Raw genomic sequence first — 19,212 nt, forward strand, 5'->3', positions numbered from 1 at the left:
TCTGTGTGCCTGAATTAATTTGTTTCTTGTTACCCGTCCATGACTTTTTTCACCGTCATGCATTGGGGGCTCTCTGTGCTCCGGCTCTTAGATGGGCTTTCCACCCTGATTGTTGTCACGTCGGCTTCCAGGTTGATGAGTTAGAGCTCGTTTCGATTCGCTTGGATGTTAGCATATTTTTCTGAAATGGCCATCGCAACTCTCTCCACGAGGGATTCACGTGCGAGAGATGCAAAAGGGTCACCATTGTCATTTGACGCTCCACCGTCATTTTCGATCCCGGTAGTCCAGGACAATTCCTTCAACAGCGCCGTGACTGTTGCTGTACTCATTTCTCGCTGTCGCGCTTCATCATAGAAATCTTCGTCGCGAAACAATTTCGAATATTTTTCTGGGTCAAACCTCCGGCACTCTTGCAAGCTCAAACGGTAGAAGACCGGTATCAGTATGGGAACAGATTGCCCTGGTGATTGCCCTGGCTTCTTTGTTTCAGAGGCTTCTCGTTTCCTCCTTTTTCGTTTCCTCATTAGGAAGCATTCCAACTCCTTCATAGTCCACCGCTGACATGCAAACTCTGGCGAAAGGATGAAAACTCCTATATCCGCAGTTTCCATGGCCACTGTCATCTTGTCCACACCATCATCTCCTGGCCTCAGACTAACTTTGTCCAAAAAACAACACATTCCCCGCTTACAGAGATCTTCGTGCAGCGGTCGGGCAAAATGTAACTTGTCACCTCCCTTTCCTCCCTTTCCTTTCTGTACTCCCGCATGGCTTATGAATACATCCACGGCCTTCATCCCAACCTCTTTAGAACTCCGTGGAATGACGGCCAATGCCTTCAATGCCTTAGGATCAGCTGGCCCATAATATTTCTCTATTTCTGGCATCAGGTCCAAAAGCCTCCATGACTCGCCACATGGGGCAGGACATTCGCCTTCGAGGTTCGGCAATCTCGCCTTTGTAGCGTTCTCGACCCAATCTCCGGGCATCTCAAACTTAGCCGTCCACTCTCCTCCGCACCCGGTTAAATCTGAGCGACACTTCGTCCGCAGAAAGTGCTTCATAGGAAACTTCTTGCCACTGAGTGGCATGCGTGAAAGCTCCTCCACTTCCGTCACACAACTCCGTGCAACACTCAAAGGATCTTGCGCATACACTTTCCATTCAATACGTCGTTGCTGACTCACGAATATAAACACCACTCGTCCAGATTCTTTTAACTCAATTTTCGCAGCCCAATCCGCAGCATTTGCACCCACGAACCCCACCTTTGGCCTAACCCTTCCTACCTTTTTGTGGAGATGGCTGATTAGGCAACCCATCAGACCGTGGGGAAATGCGTCCACAAATTCAGTAACTAACCGTACCTCCGACTCGTTAGGTCGGCTCGTACAGTCCTGCCAGTCGTCAGCTTCCTTCAACAGTGCTGGGATCGCAATCAAGTCTTCCGAAGTTCCTGAGGTGCCATCAGCGAATTGCACTCGCATGAGTATATCAACGCTGCATAAGGCATCGAGCATCATATCGCAAATTTCCTGCGAGTGTTCGTCCCACAATTTCTTCAGACCTTCCTTTGTCAACAGACCGTCACGTAAGGATAGTGCGTGTTTTTTAGGCAGACTTCTGCGCACTTTTTCTTCGGGTCCAGTCACGCGCCGTACGAAATCAAGCATGGCAGCAGGACGTGGGAACAAATATACTCCCTCCTTTGGCATATCAAATAAAACACATCTCCCAAGCTTGCTAAAATATTTCAGTGCTCGTAAGGCGTCTTCATGTCGCTCTTCCTTTTTTGTACTAAAGGCTGAAAACCCATCTGCACATTTGAATATCTCTTGTGTGTTCCAAACAACGGTGCTCATCCTTTCAGCATTCATTTCAGCACTCTTCCGTTCTACTTCTTCCACGAAAGCTATCCACCGAAGTGGTATTTCCAGTCGTGAAGCCACGATATCGTCCGACAACCGTTTGATTAATTTTTCTAGTTCTTCTATGCCAGACTCTCCAGGATCTTCCTTAGCAGTTCTGTTTTCCACAGCGATGAAAGGAATGGCGCGACCTTCGCCGTTCTCTGCTTCAGGTTTGTCACGCACCCATGTGTCATACACTGCTTCCCCAACTTCGTCCAGCAAGCCCTCACGTAGAACCTTCTCAGCCTCCCCCAAGTCCCCGCAACTATCCTTGTATGTACCAACAATAATCGGTCGCACAGATTCGGAATCCGGTACCAGTGCATGTACAAGTTGCATCCACCGACATAATTCCCTCACTTCTTCGACTCGAGTTGAAATGTTCCATAGATTCTTCAAATTAACTACAAACACAAACAAGCTCCCATTTTTAACGAACAAGGCATGTGCCATCACATATTGTGACTGTCCAGCCAGATCCCAGCATTGCACAAGTGTTCCGTCTATCTTCTTCAGAGTGGATGAGTTTTCCAAATAATTTCGAACCCGAGCCAGATGGGGATCAATTGTTGTCTTTGGCGGTTGAAAAGTGTTTCCAATTTGAGGAGCCAGATTAATAGACGATGTTGTTCGTTGTGGGGTCCTTTGGTCATTTATTGTTGCATGTCCGCTCTTTGAATATGCATGAAGAATGCTTAGAGCTGGGTCCTGATTCGTCTTCTCGACAGTTGCTGTTTGGGCTTTGACACTCGGAGATGATGTTGCTTGTCGTGATAGGATAGCGTTCAGCGAGTCCTGACTGAACGCAAGCTCGTCGCCGTCCTCTTCGCTCATATTTCGACTTCCTAGAAGCACTTGTATCCTAGAGAGTGCAGCTAGCTCTGTTTGGTTATACTCAGAAACGAATGGCAACCCCCGAAGACTGCGGACAAGTGAGGTCTTTCCTCTTGCTCCACCACCTAAAACCATCAAAAAGATTTGCGACTGTTTTGCTTTTGCTTCCTTGAGCTTTTTCTCGACGTACTCTCGCGAGTCCTGGAAATCAACACGCTGAAGCATGTCTGTTATGTCTTTCGAATGCTGCTCCGCACGGGAGCGCAATCGAGTAGCACCTGAGACATCCAGAGGGACTTCCTCATGTCCATGTGCCGGCATGTCTGCAAGAAGTTTCACAGCTGGTTTGTAAAGGTCGTTGCGTACAGCCTCAGTTAGGAGCGCCTTCGCACGGACCCAGTCGCAAAATACGCCCGACTCGGCGGACATCAATACACGAGCAAGTAAAAATTTGTACCTCGGCAGTGGACAGATAGAGATCGCTTCCTCTAGTAGCTTTATGGCTCGCGATATCTCGGCCCCATCGTTCCTTATGTCATGTCCGCGCCATAAAAGCAATGCCAAGTTTGCCCTCGCTCTGTCACATTGCTTAGATATGTCAACTGCTCGTTGGAGGAGTTCGCGTCCCTGTTTGCGCAGTTGCGGACCGGAAAAGGGTGGCGACGGTTCAGTGAAGTACATCACAGAGATATTGTTGAGAGTGTTGGATACCAGCACTCGGTCATAGGGAAAGTTATTCTCTAGGACAAATAAGATGGCATTGCGGAGATATTCAGCAACTTCACTACCGTGATCATTCATCGTATTGATCATAGTGGTAGTAAAGTCTTTCACGTCGTACGCCCCAAAATCTGTGGAAAAGATCTGAGCATTCCGGTGACGATGTGAAATGACGGAAAAAGTATGGGTGAGCGTATCGTAGGATTGTGGAATGGCAGAGCGGACAAGGCGGTGAACTGGGTCCCTTTCTCGAAGAAGTAGAGGAATAGATTCAGATATGGAGGGCCATGGCTTCTGTTGCCACTGATAGTCCCAAAATGAAATCTTCATCCGCTCTGCTTCCTGACGTACAAAATCATGAGCAGGATCATGTAGACGTATCCCTAATATTTGGGGTGGACGGGTAGTCTTACATTCAATGGAAACCAACCCGACACTTTCCATCTCCTTTGCATATTCTTCCGCCACCTTAACGTCAGCTGCTTCCCACAGATCCACCAACACTTTCAGAGGGATCAAATCCTGTTTCTTTGTGGCACACAATGCAGCGTACATCTCTTGAAATGATACACGTCCAACATGAGCACCAGAGTCCAAACTTTGCAAAGCTGAACGAAGCGTGGCCTGCAGCGATTGATAGTAGTTTATGTGGAGGGGACGACTGCGAAAGCCCTCCCCAAGGGCCCGTTGCTCGTCTAGTCTATGCAGTTCTTCTACTACTAATCCTCTTGCCGTGCGTATATTCGCCATCTTCTTACACCACTCTTCTACACCCTCCTTCTTCTTCGCTTCTTCCACCGCGAAATCGTGCGTCAGATCATGCACCCGCAACCCACCACAACCCTTCTCATACTGCACTTCTACTAGTCCAACCCTTTCCATCTGCTTTGCACACCTTTCCGTCCGCTCCTCGTCCATCTCCCACAAATCTCCAACCAAACTCAAAGGTATCCAGTCCTGCTTCTTCAAAACGCACAGACTCCGGTGCATCTTTCGAAACGAAAATTCATCATCCGTCTCCCCACTCCTTCCCACTCCCGACTCCAGGATATCTAGTGACCTATGCAATGTCCAATCCAACGACGAATATCCGTCCTGCTGGATCTCCCCACGAATCGTGTTACGACTCTTCACCCTCGAAAGGTACGCCCCCCATGCTTCTGATACTTCTCCCTCCCATCTTTCCCTCATGTACCTCACGCACGTTCCCGCCACGTTCAGCGCAAGCGGCAATCCGCCACACATTTTCAGTATTTCACTCACGGCTTCCTTGCATCTCGCATCATCCACCTCCTCTCGATTCGCCCCACTTGCGTGCACAAGCATGTCAACTGCTTCTTTCCCTACTTTCTCCCCCGGCTCGAAAGCAACCCGCTCCCCAATCTGACGCAGCTCCTTATCCCTCGTGGAGTACAGTAGTCTGCTCGTCTTTCCCCCGCTGCTCCCCGCAGTGTCAGCCAGAACAGACAACTTTTGAAAGATATTCGCGTCTATATCATTCACCACCCACACATCATCAATGATAAACAGACACACATGACTACAAAACCACGCTTGTACCTTCGCTAACACCCTTTCAAACTCGCTCTGCCCTCGCATTTCCACAGCCGTCTGGTTCCCGCCGGACGCTTCCACAATCAGACACAGTTCTTCAATCAGCCGTCCCACGTTTCCGTCTTTCCCCAACGACATGAAGTACACTCCTCCCGAAAATTCCGCCTTAATCTCATCGTCGTGTGCGATCGCTCGAAGGACACATGTCTTCCCGACTCCGCCCTGTCCCATTGCTGTGGCACCCACTTGCTTGTTCCTATCTCTCTGTAGCACAGCCGCTTTTAGACGCGACTCACACGTAGTTGGTAATCCATCGCTCCCCCGAGAATCAAGCTTCACACATATCGACGCAGGATTACGTTCGGCTACTATTGACGGCCTGAACACATCACCCATGCCTCGTCTGATCGACTCGACGGCCATGGAGTATGGGAATGGGGGGTGTTGTTCGGATTCGAATAGGTGGCGGTGGCTAAGCGGTGCTTGCTCTTCGCACTATCTCCCTCTTTTACCGTTGTTAGTCGTTGGTCGTCGTTGCTTTTCGTTCTTGGTCTTCTTGCAGAGGGGACGGGAACGAGATGCCCTTGGCGCTCGAATAAATGTTGTGAGATATTTTTAGGGAAATATTTGCATTTTACTGTAGAGGGAGATTTTATTCTGTAGTCCGAGATTTTATTTGAATTTTAGAGAAGCGCACGCGGACGGCCCGGCGGAATCCGGGCCGGATGCGTGGACGCTTCTGGAAGGAATTTCGTAGAAATAAAAGAGAGAGGGTGACGGGCGCTGCGGGGAAGGGGGGACGACAGTCGGCCGACCCTCACCACGGAACGGCACGCTCCCCAAAACCGCCTCCCCCATTTCACCACCAACATGATACTCTTGTGGAGGGCCGGCGCAGACACAAGTGCGGGCCCTAACCGTGTTACCTACGATGGGTCGAACGGGTCAGATGTTTCCAAGTTTCTCTTCGTATACGAGAACATCATTATGCGCGGCACGCCTGACGAGGAGAAGGCAGGAGCTATCCTATGCCACCTTGAGGGTGCCGCGTTCGACTATTACGATGACACGTATAGTCATAACGGGAGTCTGACCGAGGCCGCCAGTAACTGGGACGGTGTGAAGAGCGCCCTGTCTGACCGTTTTACGGAGGCACCGAGGCCAGAAGAAAACATCCAGAAGGCTATGAGTTGCCGACTGGATGGTAAGAACTTGCTTACTTCGATGGATGAAATGGACAAGCTCTACAGAAGGGCTGGTTTCAACGACGAGGCAAAGTACAGCTTGCTTCGCAATGCCGTAATGGCACATTTGGATGTTGCTCAGTTCGCGATCTATCGTTCTCCGACGACGTACGAAGAACTAATGAAGACCGTGAAGGACTTTGCTGCAGGCCGTGACGCCTTCAAGGCGGCGAAAACTGCTGCGCAGTCCGTTGAACCTGTGACGCCCAAGCGCGTACTGGTGCGTTCTGATGTGGATCCTCGACAGGAAAAGCTGGAGAACAAGGTTGACGCCATCACCAACCAGCTGGCGGAACTGTCACTGATGATGAAGAAACGACAGACGCCAGGGGACAGTGATACGAGTTGGACATGTTCCTATTGCAAGGAACCAAGGCCTTCAGCGACTCGTTGTCGTTCCAACCCACACCGTGATACTCGTTGCCCAACGTGTGGGAAGATTGGACACACGACGGAGACTTGCTGGTCCCGCTTTGCTAGGAAGAATGTGGCTCATGCACGTCCTCAAGGTAACGCTGGCGCAGGAAGCGCTTATGGCCCCAAAGCAGGCGGTTCTGCCAACGACGCCGGTGACAAGGCCACCAGAGACTCGAAGCAAGTCACGGTCATAACTGAGACCACCAAGGGAGAATTGGTGGCAGCTACGAAACGGAACGCCGAAGGAGAGGCCTTGCCGAAGCAGTCGAAGAACCGTGAAGAAGTTTCGATCCCGAGGCTGCTGAATCCCACTCCAGTAGCTCCTAAGGGAATTCTCCCCTGGAATGAGCCGCTGAGAGTGCCGAGAGTGAAGCCTGCACGCCAGAAGAAGAAGAATGTTTCAAAGAAGGCGGCACTCCAGGAGCACGTCGGTAAGTACAACGTCGTGTCAGAGCTGGCGAATGCGCTGTCTGGTCTAACATTTGGACAACTTGTCCGTGGAGACGCTGAAGGAGCGAGGAAGGAGATGAAGCGCCTTCTATCCAGGAGATTGGGGCGTTCTCGCGGGTTTGCGGGCCACACGGATGTCTTCCCGAGGCGTCTTCGGGTAGTTACTGTTCAAGTTTATGAAACTGATGCTCAAGCACTACTGGATTCGGGTGCGGTGCCGAACATCATGTCGCCGCACCTCATGAAGAGACTTTCTCTGACGCCAGAGAGTACGAAGAAACACATCACTGTGGCAGATGGGAAGAGCTCCCCTTGTGTTGGATCACTGCGCCAGGTCCCCGTCTCGTTTGGGGGACTGGTGAGCATGATGGACTTTCTTTTCGTTACGGGAACACCGTACGACGTCATCGTGGGGATGCCGTCGTTAGAGAAGCTCCAAACGTGCATTGACTTGGGGCAACAGCATGTCCAAGTAACTGTGGGTGATGAGACGATTCGACTAAGTCTTGAGGTGGATGAAGACCATAAGAAGCCGGGATCCGCTATCGACAGTGAGGACTTCACGTCAGACTCGGGGGCCGTGCCGGCTGACTCGATTGACACGGATGAAGACTTCGTCCTTTCGCTGCGTGAAAGGGTGCCGTTTGAACCAGACCTTGCCTGGGCGGGAGCAGTCACTGAGGACGAAGATCCTCATGCTGGACTTCCGGACCTAGCTGAGGAAGGCTCAGAGTACGAGCCGGCGGATGAGAAAGAGAAGAGAGATGAGAAGGAGGAACTTCTCATGTCTAAGCTGAGCCATATCAGTAGAGAGAACGCCGACCGCATAATATGTTCTATCAAGAGTATGGGAATAGCTGCATGGTTTTTGGACGACCTCAGGCCGGCAGATGTCTCTTTGTCACATTCGTTTGAGTTAAATGACGACAGACCCATTTCGCACGCCGTTGGGAGGCTCCCTCCGAGACACAACGCGGTAGTGCGCGAGGAGATCGAGAAGATGCAGAAGGCAGGGATCATTACCCCCTCTGTAGCTCCTTGGTCGTTTCCGGTCGTCATCGCAACGAAGAAGGACGGGAAACCTCGCTTCTGTGTTGACTACCGCGCGCTGAACCGCGTGATGAAGGCCGACAAGTGGCCGTTGCCTAAAATGGAAGAGATATTCGACGACCTTGAGGGGAGCCAATTATTCACTACCCTGGACTTGTTCTGGGGTTATTGGCAAGTGCGGATGGCTTCATGGTGCAAAGAACAGACGACGTTTGTCTGTCGGTACGGGACGTTTCAATTTGAAGTGATGCCATTCGGGCTCATGAACGCTCCTTCAACATTTCAAAGGATGATGGATGGCGTATTCAGAGACCTTCCATTCGTCCGAGTATACCTTGATGACGTGGTCATCTTTTCGAAGTCCTTGGGCGTCCATGTTGACCACTTGATTGAAGTGTTCGAGCTGATTGCTCGCAGTGGATTGAAGTTGAATCTTGCGAAGTGTTCCTTCGCGCAATCACAGACCAGGCTATTGGGGCACGTAATCGGAAAGAAAGGGATTGAGGTGGATCCAGAGAAGACATCGATCATTTGGGACACCCCCGAGCCGCGCACCAAGACGGAGTTACGAAGCTTCCTTGGACTAGCGGGGTATTACCGCCGATTTATCCCTAAGTTCGCAGAAGTCTCTGCATCGTTGCATGCTGCTACTTCTACCAAAGTCGAATTTAAATTTACGGAAGGGATGCGGACCGCCTTCCAGGAGTTGAAGAAGATGGTGACGTCTCCTCCGCTGTTGGCGCTCCCGAATTTTGACGAACCCTTCGTGGTCGAGACAGATGCATCCAACATGGCAGTGGGAGCAGTTCTGGCTCAGAAGAAGGAAGACAAGAAGATTCACCCGATACAATACGCCAGCAGGACGATGACGGAGACTGAAAAGAAGTACCCCACCTGTGAGAGAGAAGCGTTAGCGGTGATCTTCGCGCTAAAGAAATTTCGGGTGTATTTGCTCTCAACGCAAAAGTTCAAGTTGATTACGGATCACCAAGCGCTTCAGTATGCGTTCAAAAAGAAAGACATCCACGGTAGACTTGCCCGTTGGTTGGATTTCCTGGCGGAGTACGAATTCGAGATATTGTACCGCCCCGGCTCAAAGAATTGTGCCGCTGACTTTCTCTCGCGTCTACGAAAAGACGATGGCAGGCGCGAGGAGGATGAGGGGGACCTGGTATGTACTGCCGCTTTTGCAAAAGGAGATATACTGGAAGACATGGAACTTCATGTGCGGGACACGTACCGTTATCTCGAAGGAGAAGAGATGGTTGAGCAAGATGTTGCGCAGAGGCGCAGAATCAAGAAGAACTCCAGGCGGTTCCTCGCCTGGAACGGAAGGCTGTTTCGCAGGATGAAGAATGGGATCAGAACAATCCCTTCTCGGGGGACTCGACTGCAGATATTGCGGTCGCTGCATGACGACATTGGCCACTGGGACGCTACAGCTACGAAGCAGTTCGTCCTTGACAGGTACTGGTGGCCGGGAGTTCATGGTGATATCTACGCCTACGTTCGTGGATATGAAGGCTGCCAAAAGGCTGTGCCCATCCCGACGTACAAGAGCACGGCGGTGATACCAGTCTCTCAGCTCTTTGAGACATTCTCGATAGACTTTGCGGGACCCCTTCCCAAGACGAAGAACGGAAAACGTTACATCCTGATAGCGGTCGAACATCTGACTGGTTGGCCCCTGGCTTGGGCCACCGAGACCGCTACGTCTGCGGAAGTTGTCAAGTTCGTGAAGGAGGAGATCATCCATTCGTTTGGTCCACCTCGGACTATAGTCTCAGATAACGCAACATGTTTCAGCGCGACAGCGTTGAAGAACTTCATGGCACAACAGGGAATTTCATGGAAACCGGTCCTCGCCTATGCTCCCATGTCCAACGGAAAAGCGGAGCGTATGGTTGGGACCATCAAGCGTTCAATTCGGAAGACGCTATTAGGCCAGGGCGCCGCTACCTCTAAATGGGAATCGGCGTTGAAACAGATTCTCTACCGGTACCGTCGGCGCCGACTGTCCGACGGGTTTTCCCCGTTCGAGTTGATGTATGGAGTTAAGCCGCCCTCGCAACCCCAGTCCGAGTCGAACCAAATCCGATGGGGGCGCGTTGAGGGGCGCAGCTTGGAACTGTTAGCGACCCTCGCGCTCCGAGCGACGAGGACTGCTAAACAGCTGGACAGGAAGAGCAAGAAGATGGCAGTTATCTCACAACGCCAATTTGACGTAGGCGACCAGGTTCTGGTTGCCCGAGGAGCAGCCTTGGGAGGGCTACGGAAGTGGCCTTTAGGAGAATCGAAGTACTACGGCCCCTGCAGGGTAGTACGGGCAAAGCACCCGCGGTGCACACTCGTGTCGCCGGGTTTGCGTTACAGTCGACGGGATATACATGCAAGGCGCTTAATCCCTTTTATTCAGAAACCCGCACATCTTATGTAGATGTGATGCATTGATTACCTACACATGCACTAGATTGAAGATGACTCGGATGAATTACGTTTCTTTTGGATGAACTATCTTTGGTTGATTACTTGAGTGATCCTTTCGCACGACGACCCTTCTTAGGGAAGTGTGTCGTGTGGGATAGCTCCTCTCCGCCCTGGGTTGGGTTAGAGGCGGAGGCTCTTGCCGTCGCTTCTATCCCGCTTTGCCATTCGGTGCACGACGCGCATATCGTCGAAGTACTGAAACTTGGTCGGATCGCCAGCGGGGCAGCACAAGCGGAGAGAACTGCTCGTGAGCTGCATGGCATACCGCTCAGCACAGTCATATATCAGCGCCGGTTCCGACCGTGCGTCCAGACAAATAGCGTGCTGGAAGCGATGGATGTCATTAAGGCGGAGGACGTAGACACCGGCTTCCACACTTGTCGACAGGCGGAGTAGCCAACTGACGTCCGAGCTCCGCCATAACGGGGACCTGGCACTGGACCTGCCATGAACGATTGACCCAGGCGGTGGAACCACGTGATCCAAGGATACGGTTCCGTGGTAATCAGCTTGAAGGGTCCGTTGGACATGAGTGAAGTGATAAACGCTCGGCGAATATTTCTTTCGGCGCTCGAACTCGGTGACTCGTTCCAACTCCGCCGCCCAGACGCGGTCGGCAGCGCGCCAGCCAGCGACAAGTGAGATGGCGTTGCAGACGGCAGAACGGAGACAGAGGATGGTGTTGTCTTGAAACGGTACGGGCTGAGACCTGGTGAAATACCTCGACGCCAAGGGAGAGACGTTGCGAGACATGGCGTAGTTAACGCGCTTCTTTTTGCCCCTATTCTGGCTACACCAGTTGTCGATGGCCAGAATTGCGTCCATGCGTGTCGAGGAGTCTCGCCCGAAGGCAGAGTTGAAGCCCCGGCGGGCGTCCTCGTTCTCGGAGGGCACACGATCGAACGTCATCATGTAGAGCAGGATAAGGTACTTATCCTGGCTCCCCTCCCGACGGCGTAATAGCACCCCTGGGCTTCGCCGTTGCTACCGTCGGAGCACCAAACCAGCTCGACGACCCAATCGGGGTCGTTGCAGCAGTGTTACTCTCTCTCGTCGCCGTGACTCTCGGTGAGCCCGAGCCGGAAGCACCGGTCGGCAGTGAACCAAGCTTTCCGGGACAGACGAGCCGTGACGAATGCCAGCACATGGGGCCCGAAGAGAAGTCGGGCCCCGGCGGCAGAGACGGCCGCCACGACGGGTGCACGATTATCGACCTCTTTGTATCTAATGCGGAAGTATCCATCTCCTACCTGATACCTAACCGCGGATACATCGGAGCGTCCGGCGTGCTCCCAAAGGGTTGAGAGGTGTTCAGCATTCCTTGAGTCTTCGAAGTCAATGAACGGTCGGTTGACGCGGTGGGACGCCCTTTCACGGACCTCCTCCCCGTTCTCGCGCCACAGGCCCGCCGAACGACGGGCTGCCTTGGTGGCCATCGCTCGACGAGGGACCTTCCCGCCAGTGGAAGCCCTCGCCGTCTGCTTGGTCCGAGCCATGTCACACAGAGAGTACCGCCCAAAGGACCACAGACCTCTCGTGCGTGGCTCGGAACGCGGCGCGTTTCAACGAAGTCCCGAAACGGGAACAACGAGAAACGGAGGCTCAGGCGACGCGGAGACCACGCGGCCTGAGGCTCAGACGGCGTCGGACGATTAACGGCCGGAGGCCCGGGAGACGCGGAGACCACGCGACCCGGGGCTACGGTGACGCTAGACGTAAAAACCACAAGTTCGGGCGACGCGGAGACCACACCGCCCGAAGTTGAGGCTGAAGTGCCGGGGGCCGCGCGAGAAAGAAACGATGCGAGCGTAGTCGGCGCAAGATGGCGGTGGAGCGGATGAAATAGAAGGGAGCTAGGTTCGGTGGAAGGTGGAGAGACAGTGGCCGGGGGGGGCCAGAGCGGTCAAGCGAGGAAGCGGGGCCAGTATATTTACGTGCAACGGCAGCCCCGTGGTCGGCCCTGACGAGGGGGTCATGTGAGATATTTTTAGGGAAATATTTGCATTTTACTGTAGAGGGAGATTTTATTCTGTAGTCCGAGATTTTATTTGAATTTTAGAGAAGCGCACGCGGACGGCCCGGCGGAATCCGGGCCGGATACGTGGACGCTTCTGGAAGGAATTTCGTAGAAATAAAAGAGAGAGGGTGACGGGCGCTGCGGGGAAGGGGGGACGACACTCGGCCGACCCTCACCACGGAACGGCACGCTCCCCAAAACCGCCTCCCCCATTTCACCACCAACAAATGTAGTGCATTCAGGGCCGTTTTATGGAGTTAAAAATTTGGAAACTGTAAATCTGGAAGTGATGAACATCATACTGTAATTTCCGGTTTCCAGCTCGTCATCGCTTTTATGGAGACATGGCCTGACGGATAGAAATTTGGAACAGTAGTCTCGCGACCTGTGGCGACGACCGCCCCCAACGATCTCTCGTGATCGCTACCACACACCCACGCCTCATGGAGCATCCACGTTTCCAGAGGCTCCCCGCCCGATGCCACAGAGCGCTGACCGTCCTCCAAAAGAGGTTTCGATTTCGCAGGACGGGCCTGGTGCGTAGTGTACTCACTTCAATTGGGTGTGCAATAGCTGCGGGTGTGCTTACCGAAATCACCAACGAAGACGGTCGTCGAGGTCGTACAGTGCCTCCTCGCCACAGGTTCGACTTTGCAAAACATGCAAACGCTTTGGGGGACGAGAAGTTTCGACGGTTGTATCGCCTGTCAAAGGCGCATTTTGAGGAGATACATACACTACTCGAGCCGACACTGCGCAGATCGCGTTCGCGCAGTGCACCAGTAGCTGCAACGGTGACGCCTCGCGTGATGCTTTGTGTCACTTTAAGGCTGTTAGCAGGGGCTAGCTATTTGGATGTGGGATGGCCTTACGGCATATCAAGTGCCACTACGTACCCCATTTTTGACCAAACTTTGACCGCTTTGGATAAATCGTTACCGCGCATGAGGTTCCCTACAACTGAGGTTGAGTGTAATGAAAGTGCGTCGTTGTTTCAATCGCTCAGACGAAGCCCGTTGCATGGAATTGTTGCCGCGCTTGATGGAATCGCTATAGCGATTAAACAACCCAGCCTTTCCGATACTCCTGACCCCCGTAAGTACTACAATCGTAAGCGCTTTTATGCACTTTGCATCCAGGCCGCAGTTACAGCTGACTACAAATTTGTGTTTGTTTCTGCAAGGCACGCTGGGAGCACGCATGATTCCACAGCATTCCAAGCTACACTACTTTACGACATTTTACAAAGCGAAACCCTTCCGCCGTGGGCATGCATTGCAGCGGACGATGCATATGGAAATGGAGGTCATATCCTAACGCCATACAGTGGTAAAAGTCTACCTCAGTGGAAGAGTGGTTTTAATTACTACCTTTCGTCATGTAGGGTAACAGTGGAACAAGCCTTCGGAATACTCGTCATGCACTTTGGAATTTTGTGGTCACCGCTCAGGTATCGACTATCCAAATGTACTTTCATCATAATGGTGTGCTGCAAACTACACAACTTTATTATAGATCGGAAGGCCGACGAATGCTTTGAGGAGATACCAACACACGAGGATAACAGGACAAGTGGTTCCCCTGTAGTTTGGACGCAAAACTCACTACACAATGAACAATACGTAACTCGTAATAGGCGAAGGGATAGGAAGGAAGCTTACCTGCGCCAACGCGTTGCACAAAGGTTGTTTGAATGTGGGTACATACGGCCTAGACCTCGCGATCGCTAAGAAATATCATCACACTTGTGAAGTAAGATTCTGCATCAGACCCTGCACAACTCTTTCGTAAACCTCCCGCTCCTCCGTTGTCTCAGCCTTTTCCATCATATCTTTCGCCTCATTGATGGCAGACAGTAGCTGCTTTGTCGACCTGCCTTTCGCCTCGACAGCCTCGTACTGCGCTTTATCCCTTTCGGCCTCTTCTGTCGCTCGCGCAACCACCTGCGACATCGGCTGTAAAGCCGACGACAATGACTCCATTCCCCTAATACTGATCTCGTGCGCTTTGCCCCTGCGCTTTTTTCTGTGCCCGGGTGACACCCCTCTGCTTCCCATAGGTGCAGAAAAGTCTGCAGGACCGACCCCCTCTCCGACCCCCTCCTCCCTCTGTGCATCACTCTGTAGAGCCCTCGTGGCTAGAGGTTGTAGAAACGGATGACGCTCGAGAAAGCAAAAAGCGTACATCAGATGCACTTTGCCATATGCGTAGAGCGCGAATCCATCTGGGTCTCCCTGTCCCGATGCTTCAAACCGGGTCACCGCAGTTCCATAAAGAGACTTGAATTCTCCAAATTTCGGCTTCAATGTCCCCGCCAGTCGCTCGTACTTCCGTTGTCCTGGATCGATCCATATTATGTCGTCCCGTGTAACCCCACCACACACTGTTGAACAGGGTTCCGGTTTAAAAATTACGTTATTGTACATCGCTGCTATGTAGTCTGACGAAGGATCAATGAACTCTCCATCGAGCTCGTCACGGGATCGGGGCTCCATCATTTGAGCTCTAGCGACCAGCATACGACTGTCTGCCAACACATGCAACAACCTGCAGTACTCGTTCGCCTCGAAATCTGGTTGCCTCTGTGTTTCGTCGAAGCTTTCCAGCGTTATCTCGAGATTTGGTTCCCCGACAATGACCTCAGATCCCTCAAAACGAGGCTTATCTTCTCTCACCCACTGCAGTTCGTCTTCCCCCGCGCGATTGCGGATGATTTTGACCGCCGTAGATGGCAGTGCTCGTAGTCGACAGTACGTACTATCAGCGTCGGATTGGTTTGGCCGTTATCGACGTATGGAAGAATTTCGGATATTGATATCTTCCTTTGAACCATCTTAGCTGCCAACACCTTTCCCTTAATCGACACTTTGGTGTTTTGTGCTCCGGTGACGTTGATAATTTTTAGACAGGCTTTGAGGACATTATTGTCCAGACAAGCAATCCTAATCGAGTCATGGGCTTGTTGTAGATCGGATGGAACGCGATCTATTCCCAGCTGATACACTCTGTCCCTTTCTGCCTGTGATGTCTCGTTTCCATCTGCACCTTGCAGCAGGAAATATCGCACAGGGTCGATTGTTGCGAAGGGTGAATCGATTGGGGGAATGACTGTCGCCATGGTTTCGAGGAAAGCTGGTGTTTCCGTGCTTTCAAATTTCACGGCGGAGTCTCAGTTTGGGGGCTAGTGCGTTTGTTGCAGTGTTAGGGAGTGGATGCGGGCTCCGAGAAGCCAGCAGAGGACAAAGGAGATGGCACGTCGGCAGCCAGGGAGGACACAGGAGACGGCACGTTGGCGGTTGGTGGGTGGGTTTGCGTGTCGGGAAGTGGATGCCAGCTTCCAGAGAGGACACACGAGGTGAAACTTTGGGAGTGTGGGCGTGTCAGGGGTGATAGTTGCGGGCTCCTGGCAGGCAGAGAGGACACAGGAGACGGCACTTTAGCGATTGGTGGGTCGGTGTGCGTTTCAGGAGAGTGAACGCAAGCTGACAGGGAGGCCACACGAGATGGCACTTTCGAGATTTGGGGGGCTTGACGTGTCAGGGATGATAGATGCGGGCTTCCGGCAGCCAGGGAAGACAAAGGAGACGGCACGTTGGTGGTTGGTGGGTCGGTGTGCGTGTCGATGGAGTCAACGCAAGCTGCCAGGGAGGACACACGAGATGGCACGTTGGCGGTTTGGGAAGTGTGGGCGTGTCAGGGGTGATAGATTCGGGCTTCCGGCAGCCAGGGAGGACACAGAAGACGGCACGTTGGCCGTTGGCGGGTCGGTGTGCGTGTCGGTGGAGTCAACGCATGCTGCCAGGGAAAACACACGATATGGCACGTTGGCGGTTTGGGGGGTGTGGGCGTGTCGGGGGACTGGATGCAAGCTCTAGGAAGAAAGGAAAGAAAAGGAAGAGGGCACTTTGGCGGTTGGTTGATGTGTGGGCGTGTCGGGAATGATGGCACGTTAGCTGTTGGTGCGTTTCTTCACATGTCCGGAAAAGTATACACGCTCCGGGCAGAAAGGGAAACTGGAAAATACATTACAACAAGTGCTAATCCCTCATTGGGTACCTCGAATTTCCAAATCACCAATTTCCGGATATGTATGTCCGTAGAACGGCCCTCAGTGGGCCGAGGCTATTTTACGGTAAGTGCCCACTTGATATCAGGCATGTACGAAATCGCTCCAAAATTCACTGTTGACTGTGAATTTTGGTGCAATTTCTTGCATTACAGCATCTCCACCGGTACTGAATCAAATAACCAAATACTCAAATAATCATATTTTGTCATTTGGTTTCAATTGTACGACTCCCACCGGGCGCATTCAAATGATCAAAAGAGAAAAAACTTACCTCAGAGGCAGAAGGAAAGGTAGCTCGATGTGGGCAGTGATCATTCAACTCCCCGCCATGTTCGAGAACATCGCGTCGGAAGTTTTTCCATCTCAACATGAGCAAAACAAGAGGGAGCAACTACAGCCTTGAAGAAGATTGCGCAGTATCTCGAGGGTGGGTGCGGGCTTCTGAAGATATCATTGTTGGTGCTGAGCAAAAGGGCGCCAAGTTCTTCGCGAAAGTATGGGAAGATTAGAATGCTCTGAGGCCAGTAAACCTGCTCGCTCGCCCTCTCGAATCGATTAAGACCCGCGTCAAGCAAGTCGTTAAGCTCTGCGTGCGCTTCTCCGCATGCCACCGGACAATCTTAAGTTCCAAGTCTACGGGCGTGAGTGAGGAAGACATGGTCCGATTGGCTACTGGACTGTTCAACGACGTTAAGATAAAGCCTTTCCCGCACCCGATCCCCCCATCGCCGAAGGGGTTCATCCTCGCTACTCGAATCCAGAAGGTCCTGGATCAGGTCTTCATTCTCATCCCCGATGACATCGTTCCACCAACTGCCCTCCATATCCTCTTCAACTTGAGTACGAGCTCGGCTCGTACCAAGAAGTGGTTTGGTGGGCAACGGGTGGGAACAACCATATTGGTTTACCAAATGACCAAAATCTACCGTTCCAAAAAAATAGCCCAACCAATTTCTATCAGCCACTTGGCACTTAAATTTGGTTATTTGGTCATTTGATCGGACACGGGTGGAGATGCTCTTAGTCAAACTACCCTTCATGCTGGGGAAGTTTGGATAATGGGTGCTATTTGGACAGGAGGTGAGGTACTGACAAGTAGCAAGTTCGTGGGACAATCACCCTTATGTTACTATTAATTCAAGGGTAGACTCTTTTAAAAATTCAAATCAGCGCGGTGATATAACAACAATGCACATACCTTACATTGGTTCTTATTGTAAAAGTACATCAAATAAAGGCACTTCAAACCTCAATTTTACAATCAAACTCGAGACTCATACAGTCTCAATATGCCTCCGACGATGACAAAGCTCACCAAGCTTGCCAAAACACGCAACCACCGAGACAGAAAGGCAGCCCAAGCGCGTAACGAAGTTCTCAATCTCCTCCAGTCCACCACCCTTCCAACTTCGAAAATCGCGTCCCTCTGCTGCCTCTCTTACGGCACCTGCCGCCGCATCAAGCTTCATCACTAATCAGGAAACGCGTCAGCCCTCCGCAAAATAATGAATCCATCTTCCAACCGTGCGGGGGCGATATCGCATCTGTCACAACAACAAGAGTCCATGATCGCCGAGCGTGTCATCTACGCTGGTAAACGTGGTTTCGCTGCCGACATCAACGATTTGAAGAGCCTTATGGCCCAAACAGCTCGCCTGAATCGTCATCCCTATAAAACGGGTCACTCTCAGATGAAACCGTGCGCCTTTATAGGGCCAAGCACTGCGAGTTATCTCTGCGAAATTACGAAGCAAAAGATCTCACCAAGATCAAGGGAGAGAGATATGAACATGTCGATCCGTTCTTCAAGATTATTGAGGGAATCGGCGCCGTTTTCCGGGGATTTTGGAGGAAGGCGATCCGATATGGAACCTCGACGAGACCAATGGCGACCTGGAGTTTGGGAAGCGTATCAAGGTTTTTATGTGACTCTACGACTCACCACGGGGGGTGCAAGCCGGCATCCGCGGGAACGGGTAAGCATGTCACCGCCGTGGCTGCTGCCTCTGCATCAGGCAGAATTTGTCCACCGTTTTTCATTGTGCAGGGTAAACAGGTGATTTCCAATTGGTTTCAGCCCCTAAATGTTAGTGCCTATCCTAATGCCAATAGGACGTTGCTGGGAAATTTGGATGCAGAAGGTTGGTTTCGGAATGGGGGAGTAGTGGTCTGCACTGACAAGGGGTCCATGGATATGACGGTTCTTCCACTATTTATCAAACATCTTAATAACTACGTGCGAATGTTTGTGCCATCTGATATTCACTATTTGCTTACGCTGGATGGGCACGGTCCCTGGAAAGATATGGAATGGGTGGAGGCGTGTGTGGAAAATGAATGTGAAGTCGTCGTTGCCCCAGCTAACACCTCCCACTTCTTACAGCCCTGCGACCAAGACATTAACAAAACGTTTAATAGTCACATCAGGGCTGTAAGGGATGAGCTAATGAAGCACAA

The 19,212-nt window shown here is 51.9% G+C and overlaps 3 protein-coding genes across 3 annotated transcripts; 1 reads left to right on the plus strand and 2 right to left on the minus strand.

Moving 5' to 3' along the window:
* Nucleotides 1–140: 140 nt before the first annotated feature.
* CHC_T00009405001 (TIR domain-containing protein GTPase) lies at nucleotides 141–4,217 on the minus strand. The gene has a single exon (XM_005717504.1). The coding sequence runs from the start codon at nucleotides 4,215–4,217 to the stop codon at nucleotides 141–143; it is 4,077 nt and encodes a 1,358-aa protein (XP_005717561.1).
* A 7,492-nt stretch (nucleotides 4,218–11,709) lies between these two features.
* Nucleotides 11,710–12,165, minus strand: CHC_T00005940001 (hypothetical protein). Its single transcript, XM_005717505.1, has one exon. It carries the CDS (start codon nucleotides 12,163–12,165, stop codon nucleotides 11,710–11,712), a length of 456 nt encoding a protein of 151 aa, XP_005717562.1.
* A 2,710-nt stretch (nucleotides 12,166–14,875) lies between these two features.
* On the plus strand, nucleotides 14,876–15,076 carry CHC_T00005941001 (hypothetical protein). Its single transcript, XM_005717506.1, has one exon. The coding sequence runs from the start codon at nucleotides 14,876–14,878 to the stop codon at nucleotides 15,074–15,076; it is 201 nt and encodes a 66-aa protein (XP_005717563.1).
* Nucleotides 15,077–19,212: the final 4,136 nt, after the last annotated feature.

The sequence above is a fragment of the Chondrus crispus genome, genomic scaffold (assembly GCF_000350225.1).
Source record: "Chondrus crispus Stackhouse genomic scaffold, scaffold_326, whole genome shotgun sequence".
NCBI lineage: Eukaryota > Rhodophyta > Florideophyceae > Gigartinales > Gigartinaceae > Chondrus > Chondrus crispus.

Coding starts and splice junctions, on each gene's coding strand:
- CHC_T00009405001 (XM_005717504.1), bottom strand. CDS start 4,217: ATGGCGAATATACGCACGGCAAGAGGATTAGTAGTAGAAGAACTGCAT.
- CHC_T00005940001 (XM_005717505.1), bottom strand. CDS start 12,165: ATGGCTCGGACCAAGCAGACGGCGAGGGCTTCCACTGGCGGGAAGGTC.
- CHC_T00005941001 (XM_005717506.1), top strand. CDS start 14,876: ATGCACTTTGCCATATGCGTAGAGCGCGAATCCATCTGGGTCTCCCTG.